The sequence below is a fragment of the Crotalus tigris genome, unplaced genomic scaffold, assembly GCF_016545835.1.
Source record: "Crotalus tigris isolate CLP2741 ecotype Arizona unplaced genomic scaffold, ASM1654583v1 scf7180000024359.8030256, whole genome shotgun sequence".
Lineage (NCBI taxonomy): Eukaryota > Metazoa > Chordata > Lepidosauria > Squamata > Viperidae > Crotalus > Crotalus tigris.
This window is the reverse complement of record NW_024100528.1, coordinates 7158497-7178496: the sequence shown is the minus strand read 5'-3', so window position 1 is coordinate 7178496 and position 20000 is coordinate 7158497. Positions and strand designations below refer to the sequence as shown.

The window sequence follows — 20000 nt, the reverse complement described above, 5'->3', positions numbered from 1 at the left end:
TTATTAAGTTGTATGGGTATCTATTTTGCTGAAAGATGTTGTATAGGCAGTCTGCTTCCTTTTTTTCTGATGTTCCAGGTTGCTGCAATGTGTTTGTGCTTGTCTGAATAATGTTCTTACACAACTCCTCTTATGGGAGATACGATTGTTATTTGTAATGGAATACTTGATTAGCATGGGTTGGTTTTTGATAGACTTGTCTTTCTAGTTTGCTGTCATTTCCTCTGCTCATGAGATATCCAGAAAAGCTAATTCTTCTTCCCTTATTTCTTTAAAGATGTTATTGGTTGTTTCATGTGTCTTCTCTAATTCCATTTTTATGATTGAAAAGGTGTCACCTACAAAGCAGATCCATACTTTCGGTTCTATGTGTAGAAGTAAGGTAGTTTCTAGATACTGCATTACGATCTGCTGAGTCCTGAGCAGGGCGAATCCATAGGTTTTCCTCTGATTTGTTGTTATATCTATCAAACTGAAAGTAGACAGTGAGACAGGAAGCATATATACATAGGGAATAAACCCTAGATCCACTAGTATGGCTGAGCATATCTAGTTGGGTAATGAAACATTGCAAAAAAACCAACAACAACCCCAAAACAATCAAGGTCAGAGAACATCAAGGGCGCTACAGTTCAACCCTGAGATAGGTATATTCTCTTGTATTAAAAATAACTATTGAGAGCAGGTATCCCAATCCCTTTAAAGATATTGGCTGCATTTGGCATTTTCAAATATGTCTTTGATGCTCAAAAAAATGGTTACCCTAGGGAATGTGCCAACTCTAATGACAATGAAAAGCAAATTAATAAGGCTTTTCGCCACTTAGATCCTCAGTTTTGTTTTTATTTGTTTGTTTTTCTGGACATGTGAATATATTTACAAGCAAAGCATTTAGCTGCAGATTCTACATAGAATCCAAGAATATTCTTGAAAATAAATTCTGGAGACTAATGCTTTGCTTTGCTACATGGCACCCACCTTTCCAATTTTGTTTAAAGTTTTCCATAATGTAAAATACAAACTCACTGAAATGAACTTTGATTTGCTTCTTCTAGAGGAGATTTTTGATTTGAAACTCCATTCTTATCAATTGAACCACAAGAAAAGTGAGCAGTGGCTTCTCAAGCTTTTTAAGATGCATTTACAAAAATGACACCTATTTTTATGATACTTAAATTGTTTTGTTACTAGTTTTTCTTCTGAACAAAGAGACATGTGTGTTTTTACAAAACTAATTTAACATAGTGGTGTCAATACATCACTAACATTTTGCTCCTCCATTACTACCTGAAATTAAAATGGCTAAATAACAATCATTGGCTTGATGCCCCCAAGGTAATTGTCTTTGTCAGATGCAGCATTGAGAGGAGGCTTTTCCTGTGTATGTTTGCAAGAGCTAGTATTTCAAATACAATGTTTATTTTATTTACTTCTTGTTTCAAATATTTGCCAAATCCTTATTTACATTTTATAGATGCAAGTGGTTTATGCTTAGTATTGTTTTTAAAAGTTAGTGAAAAATTATATTCAACAATTGGTCTTTGTATATTCTTTCTAGACAGTTTTCCTTGTATTCAGTTCTATATCATATATGAGGTACAATTTCAAATTGTGGTATCCTGCTGATTCGATAGATTTAGTGTTTTCCACCTAAATACGGATCTGTGTATAGCTAGTACAGCCTAAGAATTTTGTGGCACTCTGCAGTAGAAAATGAATGAAAGGAGAAATTTTGTTTCTGCAGACTAGAAACCTAGTTAGTCCAATGTACCAACCATTCTGATTCTGATATATCACAAATGTTTAATGTTCATGTCCTGGTTTTGTTCCTCAGTAGATAGAAGTGAGCAATAATTGAGGCAATATGCAACTATCATTAATAATACCAGTCATAATTTTATAATCTATATAACCATGTAAACTCCTTTAAAACCACCCAGGTTGTTGGCTATCACTACATCTTGCCAAAGTAGCTAGGCTCTTGCATACCTCCCATGGGTTAATAGAATGTTTCATTATGATTGTGAGATTGATTTCAATCCATACTCAGTTATACACACTGACTTTGATCTGTATGTTATCTACCGACTCAACTAATTCACAGGGTAGTATTGTGAGTTTAAAATGGGAGAAAAGTATTATTTATCCACTTAGAACTCTTTGGAGGGATTTTACAAAAGTTTGGAAATGTCCTATTTTATTTGTTGCCTAATAAAAAAGTCCTAGCAATGGAAGGGGGCGGGAGAGAATTTTTCAATAAATGAACAACATTTGACAGTTGGTTTTCATAGCCATCTTGAAAGTACATTTTCTGTGTGGTATTTGTTTATTTTGAAGATGTTTGATATTCACTATATTTTTCCTAGCATAATGTTTTGACCTGAGTGGATTTTTTGTTTTTTTTCAGTTGCTTTATTTTTGGTTATTGTATTTTATTTTCTTCTCCTATCTCTTTGTTTGATCTGACAGAAATAACAAATCATCCCCCAGGATCTACCATAGTAAAATATACCCACAGGAAGCATAGTTTTATACTTATTCTTCTCCTTGTTGAAAACTATGCTACTGCAGAAAGTTGACATGATAAGGCTGTCAAGAACCAACAAGATATCTCTAACAAAATAGATAGAATGCTACCATTTTGTAGCTCTGGGCGTTTCCTGAAAAATAAAGGTAGAAAAGGCAAATACACTATATTGTTAGAATATTATAAAATATTTGTTTGAATTTAAGTTTTTAAAAGTGATTCTTCTTACCAATATTTATCTTCTGCATCCAAATTTCCTAAGTTAAAAGATCTGTAGAATTAATCATTTAAATATTTATTGTTATGTGCGTGCCTTTATAAAGAGATAAGTAACTTTCCTCCAAGAATGGTTACTCTAGATAGAGCATTTATAATATTTGTGGATTTTTATTGTTCTACACCACCCAGAATCACCATGTGTCAGTTGAGTAGCCATATATATTTATTTAATAAATAACTCATAAATAAAATGCATTTTGAGGTCATCAGATCTGATGACTCAAATGAAGGAACACGCATAACATGGCAAAAAGATCTTATCTGGATCTGTAGTCTTTGTTGCCCATCAGCTTTTTAGAATTTTATAAACTATGTTTGTATATTGAAACTAGTGGTATCTGTAGGAGGATCAAAATAGAAAATATAACAGTCAAAGGAATGCAACTGAAATCCTGACCCTTATTTACATGTTTACGCTGTCTTAAGGCTATACTGAAATGACACAACAGAGAAAGAACTATTTTGTTTGACCTGCTCTGCTGAGGGTAGAGCAGGGACAGAGACAAGCTATTCTAGAACAAAAAAGCTACAGTTGAGAGGACCTGGGCCTCTACCACTTCCACAATCTGGACAGGGTAACTGAATCCCATTCTCAGAGCCACCACATAGATGGCCCCGGAATTAACAAGAAGACAATAGAGTACTTTTGCATTTATGTATTCAATTTACATTGTGCCTTTTGTTTAGGAGCTCATGGCAGTATAATAATGCTTATCTCCAGACTGGAACCTGAGTACCCTTATTTCTAGTCCAACACTATAACAATTATACCACACTAGCTTTCATAAAAGAAAAATTAAATTAGTCTGAGTGGTTTAGATGTGCTGAGTATATGAAAGGACAGAGAGTCCACAGTTCCAGGAAGTATGTTTTTCAGTTATATATTCAGAATTCAGAAGCTGGTTACTTATAGTATCACCAGTTTCCAACGAATTGGGGAAAAAATCTTCTGAGTTTATGTGTGTTGGTATATTTTCCAAGACCAGTTTGTGAATTAATAATCTAATTGTTAGCCATTTTTTGACATTACATGACAAGAATAACAGCCTCAGTGACCCATCCATTTTATTCTAGTGTAAGCCTCAATTGGATCTGTTTTTCTTCCAAGAAGGAAGAGGATCTTTAACTTGTGAATGGATATGTTCAGATCAAATATCTTTATTAAAACCATTCTCCTTTGTCTGCTGAGTCTCAGATTAATAAGAAACATTGACTAAAGCTGCAAGATAATAAAAGCTGGAGTTTACATTGTCCCAAAGGATATTTCATTTCTATATAATATAAATTGAGAAGATAGCAAATTTAGCACTGAATTTAGTAGAACAATGACAGAAATTTCATTTAGATTTAGTAACTTTCTACTATATAGCAAAATGTTTTTCTAATGTCTTTTATGGACTGATGGAACGTAAAATTATCTTTGAATATTTAATATAGTGTTGTGCATATAAAGTAAGGAAATGTAGATATTATATTATTTGATTTACTAAACTTCTCTGTGTTTTTATTTGACTCATAAAAATAATGCTTTACATGGTTATGTTTTATTTCTATAATAAGCCAGAACAACAAAAAGACCTCCTCCATTAAAATACATTTCTCCATGATCGAATATCATTGCAGGATTTGTCTGATTAATTCCAGTTCCCACCCATCATTTCGGCTGTGACCTGTCCCACAGAAAGAATCCATAGCTGCAATAAATAAAATAATACAATACCAAATTTTGTTTATCTGCTATATTATTGTTTCTACATGTAATTTATACAGGAAAAGAAAATTAGAGCACATGTTACCAATTTGTGTGTGATTTCAACTGTTAATGGAAATGTATGTTTCTACTCTTTGTTATTCATGCAAAAGAAGATGGCATGAGTTTTCATGCTTCACTGGAGTAAGGTTATAAGAGGATAAAGGCAAATTCTTCACGTCAAATGGCTAGCCTTTTTAAAGTAACTTCAAAATGTTAATTGATATTTTAATTTCCTAATTAATGTTATATAAATATAACTGTAACATATTGCTTTGTACTGGAAACTCTGTGGCCAGCTGATAATGTCCTATCTGCCATCCAGGTGCCAGATATTAAAAAGTTACTTTATGTTCATTTAGGGACTTTCAAGTAAACTTGGACAAGACTGCCTTCAACAATAGGACTATTATTTCTAAAACAGGGCACATAACTGCCCCCCAAAAGTGATAAATATTCTGTAGTTGCCTTTCATAGATGCTGTTGTTTTAAGAAGGCAACAGCTTGTTCATGCCTTTGACAGTTCTTGTCTTGTTTAGCCTTCAGGTATGATAATTTTAAAGGAATGGATATGGATTTTCTGTCCTTAGCTTTCTTTACAACTAGGTAGTGACATTAGAGGAAAAAAGTTCTGGAAGTATAACTCCAGTTTCTAAGAATTTCATTTATACATAGTCCATTTATAGAAGGCTTATTTGAAAATCTGATAATTCTTTCCTTTGTGATGTGGCCTTTTTTCTGAGGCAATTGTGATATGAGAAGCACCTTGCCAAGTTTATATTTATAAAAAGTGAGAAGTGATGATACCAATATTCTAGAACTGATTTTCTTAAAGACTAGATGAGAAGCCATCATGAAACTTTCTTGGGAAATCAAATCAGAAATAAAGGATGTAGAATAGTTGGAATTAGTAGCCACAACAAGCTAGGTAGAATTCTGTAAGTCTTCTCTGAGTATGATTAGATCTAAATTCAACTTTGAAAGATGTTTACATACTGTACCTTCCTTAATGTTGCATTATAATGCAATCTTAAATATGAATAGCTGCTGAAGATAAGTATTGCTGGCAACTTGTTATAGACTGTAAAATATTTCATTTTTTTCTTTATTTTAAAAAGACAGCAAACTATAAACTACATTATAATCTCTTGCCTTGATCTAAACCCATGGGTAAGCTTCCAATAGCTTTGAATATAACAAATGTAAGTAAAACTAAAACTAACAAGCAAAAATTACCGAAACTTTGAATGAATATATGGTAGTAAAGTTATATCCTCAGAAATAAACATAGTATTCTTTAGTGTATGATACAATTCTAATTTTAAAAGCTCCCAATTTAGTTCTTTAAATAAAAGTTAAATCAGGCAGCTGTAAGCAATTGCTGTCAAGTTTCATGAGCACCAAAAAGCATTTTTTATCAGGAGAGAAGGGATAGTTTTAAATTCACAGTAAAGCTTTCTACTTTCAACTTCCTTAAAACTACATTTTGTAATTTTAGCATTTAATTTTGCAGAGAATAAGATTTCTCTCAGCCAGTGGTTTCTAGGCACCTTAAATATATAATGAAATCCAATGTTGTTTCTTATACAAATAAAAACTGAAATTAACTGAGCACATGGTGGGTGGGCAAAGGGGAATACGTGAGACCCTTTCACGAGAAACATTTCCATTAGTAACTCCAGACCAACATATTGGGAAAACTCTGTGACTTGCCCTAAGGCATACATTCTGATAAGTACACTTTATTTTAAGTTTTCTAGCATGTCTGATGACACATAAAACTAAGTGGAAAGAAACAGTCATTGTATCTCATTTATTTTTAGCCAGTGTACCAAATGTAATCAAAGACATTCATTTCACACACAGCCGATATGCATAATGCTGTTTCAATAGAGTTAGTTGGTATATTTATATTAACTATAGCAATATTCATCCTCACTGTCTCATTCTAGCTTTTCAGAGAGACCCAAAAGGACTTTTGATCTTTTTTTATTCTGCTAGGTTAATCTATCTAATCTGATGCCTTTCAACCAAATTTGGTGACATCACAGTACAATTGCTGATGAATTACTTTTTACTGATTTGGTAAAGGATATAATGTACATAATCTTGTAATCAAAACATTCAGGAAAGAATTATACAATAGATGGCAATGAGGGGTCTTTGGTGCTCTCTGAACTTGTTTGTTTTCTTGCAAACATTTCATTACCCTAACTAGGTAACATCATCAATGAATAAATAATGAATAAAATATGTGTATAAATAATTGAATATGAATACCCCTATTTAAACAATGACTTCGTGGTATAAATCTATGTAGCCAGTAATATTTCACAAAGCCAGCTGGATGACTTGGACTAGTTACTCTCAGCCCTAGGAAGCAGACAATGGCAAACCACCTCTGAAAAATGCTGCCAAGAAAACTTGAAACTGACTTATCCAGTGAATGCTTCCTCGAAGGCACAAATACCGTATATGCCTGCATATAAGGCGACTTCCGCAAGCGCTAAAATTGGCGCCAAAGATGGGGGTCGTCTTATACGCCAAGTCGTCTTATACGCCGGAAATACTCGTAGTTTCCGGTGTATAAGACGACGTTCTAGGAATGCGGCTCGGTGACAAAGACGGGGGTCATCTTATATGCCGGGTCGCCTTGTACGCTGGCATATACGGTAAATATATTGTAGAATAGTGGAAAGAAAAGCAAGAAACTTGGCCTGAGCTAAGAAAGTGACTGGTCACACCACTGGCAAGAACAATTTGACCTTTTGTTCCAGCAACCTGCAAATCTAAAGAAGAGAGAGAGAGAAATAAAGAAAAGAGAAAGAGAAAGTGCTTCCAGAAAGAGAGAAAGAATGGGTGACTCTATACTTTTGATGTTAACTCATCACATCACCGGCATAATGAATTCCATTAATGTTCTGCAGTTTTCTCAGCAGAAAAAGAGTTACTAAGAAATTAAAGAAAAATATTTTTCTTTGTTTAGTAATCTTATAAAATAGACAAGGATTCTTGTCTGCTTATTCTAACAACCAAGAACTTATTTTCTTTAAAGAAAATCTCTTCTAAGCTTTATGCATTAATGTCAAATGAAAATCAATAATCTTCAGCTCTATTCTCACTGTTTCTGAAGATTTTAATGCTATTTAACAGCCATAAACACAAATAAAAAGCAATATCTCATATCATTAGTATGAAACAATAACATTTTCAGGCTGCACGTGCTATTTACCCAGTGTGCTGTCAATCATGTCTGCTCTAAACAGAATACAGTCAAGGTGAGTTTCTATAAAAAAGCAGTAAAATTGTTCTGCCTCCTTTGTTGAGTGGAAGAAAAATAAAAATTCAATAAAGAGGAGTTAATTTGTTTTCACTGACAATTCTTTTTCATATGGCATTACCTTAGATTTAAAGGCATTATCCTGCATATGGTATTTAAATTTGATGGATTAATGCCTAATCTTTAGGCATTCCTTTAAACCAGGAGCTCCTAATCTTTTTGCCATCACAGCTCCCTTTTATGTAATCTTAATGTACACACATTTCCTAACAATCCAAAATGAACAATGAAAATTATTTATTGAATCTTTGGGAAAGGTAGGTTTATTATAACAAGGTAACTAAAATGTTCTTCGCACCTGCCCTGGACTCTGTCTGTATCTTCTCAAAACAAGGATATGTCCCAGTTTGGGAAACCCTGCTTTAAACCTTTTATATGGCAGAAAAGTATTACGGCCATTTCATCACTGCTGCTATAAATGTAAATGTCATATATTGTCAAGCTCCATATTCTGGATTTATATAGATGGAACTATTGTCGATTTTCCATCAGTTGGACGTGTATGCAATAGAAGGAAGAGGGGAATCTGGTCATGCTCAAAAGTACAGAATTGCAAAGGAAATGGCAACAGCAAGACTTCAAAATAATTTTATCTGGCTCCAAAAATAGGAAATGGCCTTATGCCAAGTTAGACTCTTGGATTGTTTAATTTGGAATTATTTCCTGTAATGATTGGCAGTAGCAATCCTAATTTTCAGTATACAAAGAAAACTTCACCTAGGCCCTTTAAATTATGTGCTTGGGCAATATTCTTCCTCTAGTATATTAGATGAAACACTCAACATGCCACAGTAGTATCTTCAAACACCTAATTAACATAAAAAAGCTCTATTCATGCTTATAAAATTGGAAACAACAGGAAGTAGTTGTTTTTGTCTGTGCTATGAAGGAAATCTAACTGCCTCAAAAAAAAAAAAGTTGACCTGCCATTTGGGGTAATAGTTCATGCACCCAAGGAAGTGAGCTCTATACCATGAAAGCCTGTGACAATATAAATTTATTATAATTTTAAACTGCCACAAGAGACTTATCCTGTTGTGACAGAAAGTTCCTGTGTGTGTGTGTGGTGAGCTTTTGCTGAACCATAGTGCTGTTTAATTGTGATTATTACAAGATTATGATAGTTTTGTCCATTTGTTTCATTTTGTCTATTTGTTGGAAACTATCAGTTTTGGGCATTCCTTTGTGGCCTAGTTTTTCTAAGTGGAGTGGAGTGGTCATCTATCAAAAATGTTGATATTATAATGAATCCTATACATAAGCAGGGGGAGTGGACGAAATTATTTTTAAAATCCTTTCCAATTGTCTTGATATATTAAGCATAGTTTTAACTGGTGAGCACAAGGTTATTGATTGGTGATTTAAGATAATAACTTTAATGTTTTATTGGGTGAGCACCATACATTTAGTAAAAACTGGCCACCCCAAGAGACATTTATCGATTTCTGGTATGGTTCCCTTTACTTTAAAACATATGCGAGTGAAAAATTAATGACTGTATTTCATTGGCATGTATTTGAATTTCAAGATAGACACTAAATTTGCATAACAATGTCAGACTTCACATTCTAATTTTGAGAGATTTTTCCATAATTTAAGGTTAAAAAAAACATTTAATACCTATTTTCTTTCCAACCCCATCCACAGATTTTGGGTTGGGGGATGTTATTATTGTGGCTAGTTGCACACACTTAGACAGAGATTTAGAGTAGATTTGGCATTTCTGGCCTTCCCAAGTACTTGGGATAGGCATTAGTTTTATTATTAAAATCATGAGTTTACTGCTGCAATGCTTGGGTGTGTTTGAAATTTAATCTGAGCAATTGTTTTTGTCTTGCTTCTCTCTTTTTTCCCCTCATATTCACTTACCTTTTCCGTTCACCACTTTCCTTTACCTATATCCCGTTTTCTTCTCTTCCTAATGCAGTTATTTCTTCCTTGTACCACATTTCCCTCCTAGGGTTTTGTTTTTGTTATTGTTTGGTTGGTTGTTGGGTTTGTTTATTTTTTTGCTGTGCCTGTTGGAAGAAGGGAAAGGAACATGTGCTTGTATTTATAGATTTCAGTGTGACAGTTTGTATGTTCAAATGGGTATATGCAGCTGGAGTCACTTAATTTTGTAATGAAATACCTTGGGTTTTTATCCTGGCATTGTCCTTTACTTGAAATGTGGCTTCTGACAGTATATACTACAAACACACATACACCTATACAAATATATTTATGTGCTTCCCCACACAAATGTTGCACATATTTGTTGGAAGAATATGTAGAATTGGTTGCAGCTGGAGCAGTCGACCATTGCTTCAGGGTGGACGCGGTTTGTTATGCACTGCACAGGATTTTGTATGTATGTTGTATGTATTATTCTGTATTAAAACAAAAAGGGTACTGTTGTTTTCTCCAGAACACTCCAGAGACTCAGACATACTCTGCTACCCATTTCAGAATGACCCTCAAATAATATAGGGAGGAAAAAATAAAAAGTATAAGATGAAGGGGGATATCAGGAAGCCTTAGCCAGAGACAGCTAACAAATATAAGAGATGAAAGAGACTGATTTTTTTTCCTTCAGTAAGGCAAATTGTTTGCTGAAATAGTTAAGACTGCAGTACTTGCTTGAGCATAGTTTATTTTTGGACTATCAGGAATATTTATTTATCAGAGCATTTCCTGGTATCTGTTCTAAATAATGCTGCCTGTACAATTTGATGGATGTCTGTTCAGAAATCGTTGAATTTAATGAGCTTGCAGAATGGTAAGTGGACATGGGATTTCAGTATTAGATTCAATTATCATCTAGTTTCAAGGCAGAATGTGATTTGGATGTGGAGATTTTCTGGAAAGCTTTGCATGGAGTACAGCAGTGATATTTTGCACCAAGTATTCACCAGGTCTTTCAAATGACAGAGAAAAAAGAGATATATACTTGAATCATGTGGAAAATAACCTAGTACATAACCCATTATGCACGTGCTGTTTATTAACTCATACCTATTTAATGTTTTTACATGCATAACTAAGATGTATGTAGGATTCTGGTAGAATATGGGATCAGATGGTAAATAAACAAACAAATAAAAGAACATGTGTTACAATAATGAACAAACATTCTGTCCTTTCTGCAGCCATTACCCTTGCTTTTGTGTTTTCCCTCCACACCTATATTTGCATGCAATACTCTTAGTTTGGAACTTATTGGGTAAACAGATGGATTTCAAACTACTGGAAATAGGGGTGTATTTTTCCTGGTTAGACTAATTTCCTAGTGGCATTGTTCTTTAGGAACAACCACGGTGACCATTAGTCATTTATGCCATAGTAATATCCTCTTCATTTCAGTGTGCTCTATGTTTTACTATCTTTTTAAAAAAAGTTGAGTGTAAGCAGGCTTTGTATAGATTTTGTAAGCAGAGCAGGATAGAGGGTAGTAAACACAATTCAACACTGCTGTTGCTAGCCCAGCTGTTCACAAATCTGCTGCCTTAGAGGTCATGAGGGAATTTCCTCTTCAGATAGTTATAAAACCATGTTATTTTCATTATAAGCAATCAAAACTGAAACTATTTTCCATATCATAACTCTTTAAATTTCTCAACCAATATTGGCTGGGCAATTCTGGGAGTTGAAGTCCACACGTTTTAAAATTGCTAAGATTGAGAACACTGCTTTAAGGGGTGATGATAGCCATTCTATACTGCTGGATGGGACACTACATGGTGGGCATGAGGTGAGCAATAATTCCTGTTCTCCTTTTAAAACTGGAAACTTGCATTGCTAGCACTTCATTAATTGCTTCACACATTAGGTCTTTTTCCGACAGCATGTCTTCAGCGCCAGCACCAAGTTAACTTGTAACTTTAAAATGTGCCAGGTTTGGCTGCTGGTTGGTTGTTTTTCTTTTTTTTAAATATTACTAATAGTACGATTTTTGATCTGCAGACAAAAGTAACGGAAATTATTGAGAGATAATACTGGAAAAATTCAAATTATTGATAATACAATATGTACAACCTCAGTAAAATATGATTAAATGAGCAATGAAATAGCATATGCTAATCTGAAAAAGACTGAGTAAGGAAATGCCTATCTACCAAGAAAATGGCATTAAAACATAATAAAGGTTGTATTTGGGCTAATTCCTTTATCTACAAGTGGATAAACAACTAGCAGCATAATTGTCTCCTTTGTGCCTAGTTAATCTGATAGAAATTATTATTTTTTAGATTTGTATTTTCTGTGAATTATATTTCTCTTTTTCTAATTCAAGATCCCAGATGCTTATTTTATTAGAGATCCTCATACTTTCCTCCTTACAAAGGACTTCATTAAGGTATATGTTGTGTTTAGTGCAGAGAATTCTCACAAGACCTTAAGCTGCATGTCCTCACAGGTTAACATTTTCACATGCATTTCCAGCTACTTGAAATAGCAACGATTAGTGGAGCAACTGAAGCATGCTTGAAAGAACCAACACCTGTCTACAAAATACTAACACTTGGATGAATCTGCAGTCTGGGAGAAGAGCACCCAGTGAATTTTCTGGACTTTTTTTCATGGCTGACTTGGGATATGCTTGTATTGTCAAATAGTGTGTTGACCTATATTTTTGATGCACATTGATTATGACAAGCACTCTGCTTTCCCTGCAGGCCATGGAGGCACAGATACAGAACTTTGGACAGACGCCATCTCAGTTGCTTATCGAGCCACATCCTCCTCGGAGCTCTGCTATGCACCTGGTGAGATAAAACTGCTTGTAGGGATTTATTTCCTCTGAATCCAAGAATCCTTTATTGGTCATAAATGCCCATTTAAGTAACACTTTCTCTTTATGTGTTCTGACTTCCCTACAAATTCAGATTTTCTGTATGTGTGTTTCTGTGTGCATGAAATAGTATGCTGAAAGAGAGGGAGAACTAGGACAATTACTAAGTGATTTATCAAATATTTGATTCTTTAAATCAGCTTTTGCTATACTAAATATACTTATGATTAATAATATGTTGTGAAATTTAAAAAACCTATATTGTTATGGTAGAAACATTCCATGGTAGATTATTGCAGAAACCATTGCTAAAGAAATTATTTATATGATTCATGAATGCTGGCTAGGTATCCAAAATGAGGAATTATAGTTAATCTCCTGCTGTCTTTCCTGTCTTTCCAAAGACGAGATACTGAATACTTGTTTGAATTCTAATTAGAAATTATAACATCATTTTTAGTTTATTTTTCTGTATTTATTTCAGAGGAATATAAATATATGTATGGTTCAATCAAATTGGAAAGAATTATACTGTATTTCATTCCTTTTTTTGTTCCTATTTTAAACTTCTAACTTTTGAAAATTGTCTATAAAGATTTTAGTGAAAGTTGAGAACATTTTTTAAATGGTTCTACTTCAGCTGTCATTAAATATTAAGGGCAAAATTGTTTAGGCAACACTTTTTCTAAAATCAGGCAAATTCACATGGTGACCCACTTAATGATCAAAATGACTTATGACGTAATTGTGGGCTCAATTACAGTCATAAGTTGAAGACTACCTGTATTCTTTAAAATATGGGAAAGAAAATGATTAAAGCTTTAAGGGATAACAAGATCATAGTAAGTAAAATATATTATCGTAACACTTCTAGAATATTCTGGAAATTATTTTAATCTGTAATGAATAGAATAGAATAGAATAGAATAGAATAGAATAGAATAGAATAGAATAGAATAGAATAGAATAACTGGAAGGGACCTTGGAGGTCTTCTAGTCCAACCCCCTGCTCAAGCAGGAGAACCTATACCATCTCAGACAGATGAATGTCTAGTCTCTTCTTAAAAATCTCCAGTGATGGAGCGCCCACGATTTCTGGGGGTAAGCTGTTCCACTAGTTGATTGTCCTCACTCTCAGGAAGTTTCTCCTTAATTCCAAGTTGCTTTTCTCTTTGATCAGTTTCCAACCACTGTTTCTCGTCCTTCCTTCTGGTGCTTTGGTGAACAACCTGGCCCCCTCTGCCCTGTGGCAGCCCTTCATATACTGGAACACTGCTATCATGTCTCCCATATTTCTTCTTTTCTTTAGATTAGCCAAACCCAAGTCCCGTATGTTTTAGTCTCCAAGCCTTTGATCATTTTAGTTGTTGTTCTCTGAATTTTTTTCCAGGTGTAGTCTTACTAGGGTTTTATAAAGCAGTAATAATAATTTGCATGATCTTGATTCTATGCCTCTGTTTATGCAACTCAGGATTGTATTAGCTACTGGCTCATAGTCAAGTGATTCCATTAGGATTCCAAAGTCCCATTTACAGTTACTGTTTTTAAGCCAGGTCTTGCCCAATCTGTATTTGTACCTTTGGTTTTTCCTACCTAAATGTAAGACTTTGTTTTTCTCCACATTAAAACTCATTTTGTTGGATAGGGCCCATTATTCAATTTGTCAAGATCTTTTTGGATTCTGAGTTTGTCTTCTGGGGTGTTGGCTATTCCTGTCAGTTTGGTGTCATCTGCAAATTTGATGAGTTCCCCTCCAATTCCCTCATCTAAGTCATTTATGAAGATATTGAAGAGTATTGGGCCTAAGACGGAAACTTGTGGTACCCCACTGTTTACTTCTCTCCATATAGATGTAGTGCCATTGAGGACTACTCATTGAGTATGGTTTGTCAGCCAGCTACAGATTCATCTGATGGTGATGTTGTCTATTCCACCTTTTCCTAGCTTACCAAGGAGTAGGTTGTGGTCTACTTCGTCAAATGCCTTATTGAAATCTACGTATACTACGTCCTCTGTGTTTCGCTGGTCTACTAGTTTAGTCATTTTATCGAAGAATGAGATAAGATTGGTTTGGCATAATCTGTTTTTAACAAACCCTTGCTGGCTATTAGTTATGACTTTGTTTGCTTCTAGTTGTTCACAGATTTGTTTTTTTAATTATCTTTTCTATACACATTTACCTAAGAAGTACATAGGGAGGGACAGGACCCTTGCTTTTTTAATTTACTGCTTTTCCAAAAGAACAATCATGCAGATCACATCCTACATTATTTTTAAGGATATTGGAATGGATTGGAAGTAAATGACCTTTTAGACTTATTAAATCCATTGACAATTACACTCACATGTGATAACAAATATGGCATATATAGCATTTAGTTTTTCCCTTTTGGCAAGATAATAAAGAGAAATTTAAAGCCACTCAGTTTCAAACTATCTGACATAACATGTGGATAAATAATTGAAATAGGCTTGGTTGCTGTAATAGATTACCATTATCAAAAGAGAGCTAGAGAAGTGCTTCTTCTGGAATTTTCAGCGTCTTACCACTTCACTGATTATTTGATATGCTAGACCAGGAGTGTTAAACTGGCAGCCTGCAGGCCGGATGCATCATGCATAGACCACGCCCATCCCCACTCCGCAAAGGCAAAAAAAGTCACAATACATCACGTTACGCGATCGGGTTTGACACCCGTGTGCTAGAGCAATTTAGCAGTTTGCGATTGGGGGGCAGAATATTGTGATGGTTCTATGCCTCCTTACAGAAACACTAACACAGAATGTCAATAGAATCTTTTTGTTCTTCCTATGGTGAACATGCTTTAACGTAACACAGAGTGCCTTGGTGTTCAGTATCTGTGTGAAATTGCTAGTGATGATCATCTGCAAATGTGGGAGCATGATCTCATTATCCATTTTGATTACATTGAGCACTTTGTTTCCAATTGATTCAGGCAGTATGATTGAAGTATTTGGGGTCATCAGTGTAGTAATAGTACTTTTAAATGCAGAAGTGGCAAGTCAATCCATATTTTTCAATGCACTAAAATATTCAAAAGAGAGTCCACTTCAATGAATCCACTAGTAATAGGGTTGTAGACTCCTTACCTCTGACTTTTTCATTAAAATTTCTCATTGAGTTCTTTGTGATTCCTGTTTCCTTACTGTGTTGACATTTAGCTTATGAAGTCCTATTACTTCTCCCCGTGTCTTCCAACATGTACTTTAAAATCAGTTAGGATCTCCCAGTTTGTAGTTCTACTAATAGATTTGGTTCACAGTATTGTGGCCAATAGTAAGATCTTTTCAGTTATGGTGTCTCCTTCTTTAGGGAAGTTACTTGCCCTGTGCTGTCTTCTGCCAGAAAACTACTGAAGACATACATGTTCACTCAAGCATTGTAATATGGCAAGCGCTGCATGACTAGCTTGCTTTTTAGGTTACAGTACACTTCCTCATTCTGTTCCACATCACTAAAAATCACCAGGATAATATTAGATAACAGTAATACATTTTATTAAGGAGAGTGTATTCCATGTTTTTGCCATTTTCAGCTTAGCTTAGTATTTCTTCTTACTGTTAATGCCATTACATTTAGTTTTGCTATTGGCTTTTATAGAGCTCCTAACTCAGTTCCTCCAGTTTCTGTTTCTTCAGTTTGTGTATCGTATAAGCCTAATGAAGACTAAACTACTGCTTCTGTTTGACATCTTTACTGTATAAACAACTATAAGCATTTTAGTGAGATTTTCTATTTGTTAATGTTAACTATATCATCAGATGCCCTGTAATGATAAACTAATGGACATTTGCCATGACTTTTCCATATTTGCCTTACTATAATTCACCAGTAACCAGTTCTCTAATTTTGCTATCTTGTATTTGTAGTGGTAGCTATATAAATAACATTTTTCTCCTGGATGTGTAAGTACTTCCTGACTCTCTTAACCTTATTTTCCCCTCAGACCTTCTCGCTAATTGTGTTATTCTTTCTGTTTTCTTCTGTTCTCTTTCCTTTTCTACTCAACAGTGTTTCCTTCCACAGAGTCCACTTATGTTTAAAGATCAGATGCAGCAAGATGTTATAATGGTGCTCAAATTTCCATCAAATTCTCCTGTCACACATGTGGCAGCCAATACACTCCCCCACCTTACAATTCCTGCAGTGGTAACTGTGACTTGCAGCCGGCTTTTTGCAGTGAATAGATGGCACAATACAGTAGGTATGTGTTTCAAGATAGATTTTGTGATAAGTTTGTATAGTTTGGGTTGGGCTTGTATTAAACTTTATTACCCAAATAAATGTAAATATTTATTTTCAAAGGAAGGTTTGTATATAAATCCAAGAAGATGTTTAAAAAGGTTTCTTATAACTTAACCCACCTCTGTAGGTATCATTGGAGAAATTAAATGCCACCTCAAAACACACAGAGATACAAACCACATATACACAAGTATATACACACTCCTAAATAACCTGTCTGATATTCTTTTGAATGCTTGTTTATATTCTCCCAATTTAAGTAGCAATTATTCCATTGGATTGCATATGGATAATAGTGAATTGCTAGGGCCAAGCTAGATATATGTTCACTAGGTGTGTGTTTTTTTTAATTCATTAAAGTATGCAACAGAGGGAAGAGACTGATTTTTTTAAGATCAAGAGAGAGGTATTGATACAAGCAGCTGACCTCTCACTTTGTCAGAGTTTCTTTAGCTATTTGGCTTTCCTACTGGTGCAGTCCCTATGTGAGAACATGGCAAGAGGAAAGCACTGGAATTTACTGGAGTGGTGGAAAGATTTAGCTGCAATCACTTCCATTATACACACTCCTTTCTGATATCTACACATTAGATATGCACATATTCTATTTAATGCATTAAAAATGTAGTAATAAACATGCCAGTCTCCATCTAATTTCACAAATGAAAACTTATAGGAAACAAACCATAATAAACAAAGGAAATGAATAGGAAATTGAGAAAAGGATAGACTGACAATACAGATTTAGGAATATGCACACTGTAGAGAAATAGTTAAAGAGATGTGCAACAAAATAGGCAAGGAATCCAAACTTCTACATCTGAAACAAATGCCCTCATATAGGTCTTACTTAGGGACCACCACATATCCCTTTGCTATCCTGTTGTAAAAGTATATTAAACTGTAATTCTGATATGTAAAAACAAGATGTTTACTACAAAAGGTTCAAATGTCATTCCTTGAGCAAAGCCAGGATGATAGTAACATCAGCCCACTTTAACTCCCTGGGTTAGAGACCCCAGGAGTTGTTTTTCATTAGATTGTGAAGACTTGCTCTTTTTAAGGTCTTGATGAATATAAAACTACATTCCACTAAAGTACAATATCTGAATATTTTCCAGCAAAATTATACATTCAGTCAATCATTCATGCATACATACATACACAAACATCCAGCCACAGAGAGAGAGATTTTCAATAAAAATATACAAAATGAACAATTAGTAATTATTGTTTTAGTGTTTTCCCCATTCTCTTTGTCCTGTTTAATTCTAAAATCAATTCAATAATTTCTTCCTTCAGAAAAAGACCAGGCTTCCAGTCTTACAAAAAAACCTCCTTGTCATTTTCTAATGTGGAAAGCAAGAAAGAGGAAAATATTAGGAATCCCAAATCTAATTTTGTATAGCCATTATTGACATTTCTTTTCTGTTCCTTAGGCCTCAGAGGAGCACCAGGATATTCTCTAGATCAAGCTCATCACCTTCCTATTGAAATGGATCCATTGATTGGTATGTTATGTTAGATTAAAAAATAAATAAGAATTTAGTATATAATATTTTCATAAATTAGAAGAATTCAAAATAGAGAAAAATAGTTACAGTCACTAATTTTACACTATGAAATATACATTATGTTAGGGAGAAATTGCTTGCAAAGTAGCATGTATTAGAAAAACTTTGGCCCTTATTTGAGACTTGACAGATGGGACTGAAGGTATAGTAAGTCTACTGTTATGCCTGAATTAGCATGTTCACTCACATGCAAAGTTTATTTTCATGATACAAAGTTTCTGAAAGAATTTGCTTTTTCTTATTCTGCACAGCCAATAACTCCGGTGTGAATAAACGGCAGATCACAGACCTTGTGGATCAAAGCATTCAAATCAATGCTCATTGTTTCGTGGTCACAGCAGATAATCGCTACATTCTTATCTGTGGTTTCTGGGACAAGAGCTTTCGAGTTTATTCAACAGAAACAGGTGGAATTTTGACATGGAATTTTATTTATTTTCTTACATCATTCACAGAATGACAAAAATAGAGAAATATTTTTAAATTGAATAGAGTAATATAGAAAATGCTTTTTTCACATCAGAGAAGGAATTGAAATAAGGATGAGTAACTGTTACAAATCCCAAAAGCTAATTTAAAAACAATGTTTGAAATCTGATTCAAATTTTGGAGACTTTTGCCCTCCACTATCATCCAGTCTAAGTATAAAGTTGTAATCACATTTTAGGCGCCTCATATATTTTGCAATATCTTTTGAGAGAATACTCATTTAGGATGTTCTGATGAGGGTAGAGTTTAATGTTTTCCCCCTTTAGGATAGGGATGAATCTGTTATTTACTAATAGCAGATTCCTTTACTACTTAAATCCCCTCCAAAATTATTTAAATTTTCAAGGGATTTTAAACTATTCAGAATTCCAGTGGCAGCAGCTGCAATGAGAATTCTCAGTCTTGCAATCCAGCAGCTGCCTTGGATGTGATGGTTTTGTGGCAGGAGGAGATCAGGAGGGTAAAAATTGTAACTCCAATCATACAACAAATACTTTGCATAGAGAAGGTCACAGATTCCGTTCCTAGCATTTCCAGTGAAGAATGATCACTTGTAGGTAAAAGGCAAGATATCTGTTTGAGGCTCTGGAGAGCCATTACCATTCAAGAGTGGACAGTTTTCTATGTTTCTCTGATGAACAACGTCAATGTTATATCACCTTGACACCTGGGAATGCAGAAACCTCTTCAGCCTTTAGGATACAGAATGAGAACTCTGGAGGGAACAGCTTTTTTTACATTTATACATGTTAAAGCAACAGAGCGTTTAGTGCAAATTACCTGGCATCTATTGGCTGAAATGCCATATCATATGTCAAAGCAGTAATAACAGATCTGCATGGAGATTAAATACAGCCTGCATACAACATGTTCATACTGAATACCTTATTGCCTGCTGTCTGAAGACAGTCACAATACCTGTTTTGTAGTGCATTGCTGAAAATGTCGTTTATTTGTGCTTTGTTTTTAAATTTGTTTGATAGCTGCAATTTGTATTCATCATGCA

At 34.4% G+C, this 20000-nt stretch overlaps 1 protein-coding gene across 10 annotated transcripts in view; it reads left to right on the top strand.

Moving 5' to 3' along the window:
- Nucleotides 1-20000, top strand: part of NBEA (neurobeachin) — a 375860-nt gene that overhangs the window by 336447 nt on the left and 19413 nt on the right. For 4 of the 10 annotated variants that reach the window (XM_039327265.1, XM_039327270.1, XM_039327267.1 and 1 more), the window contains 5 exons: nucleotides 12167-12229; nucleotides 12549-12638; nucleotides 16698-16890; nucleotides 18371-18442; nucleotides 18757-18912. In XM_039327265.1, coding sequence (XP_039183199.1) covers nucleotides 12167-12229; nucleotides 12549-12638; nucleotides 16698-16890; nucleotides 18371-18442; nucleotides 18757-18912 — 574 coding nt within the window. The remainder of the gene's footprint in view (nucleotides 1-12166; nucleotides 12230-12548; nucleotides 12639-16697; nucleotides 16891-18370; nucleotides 18443-18756; nucleotides 18913-20000) is intronic. The other 6 variants (XM_039327273.1, XM_039327272.1, XM_039327268.1 and 3 more) reach the window with 3 other exon arrangements.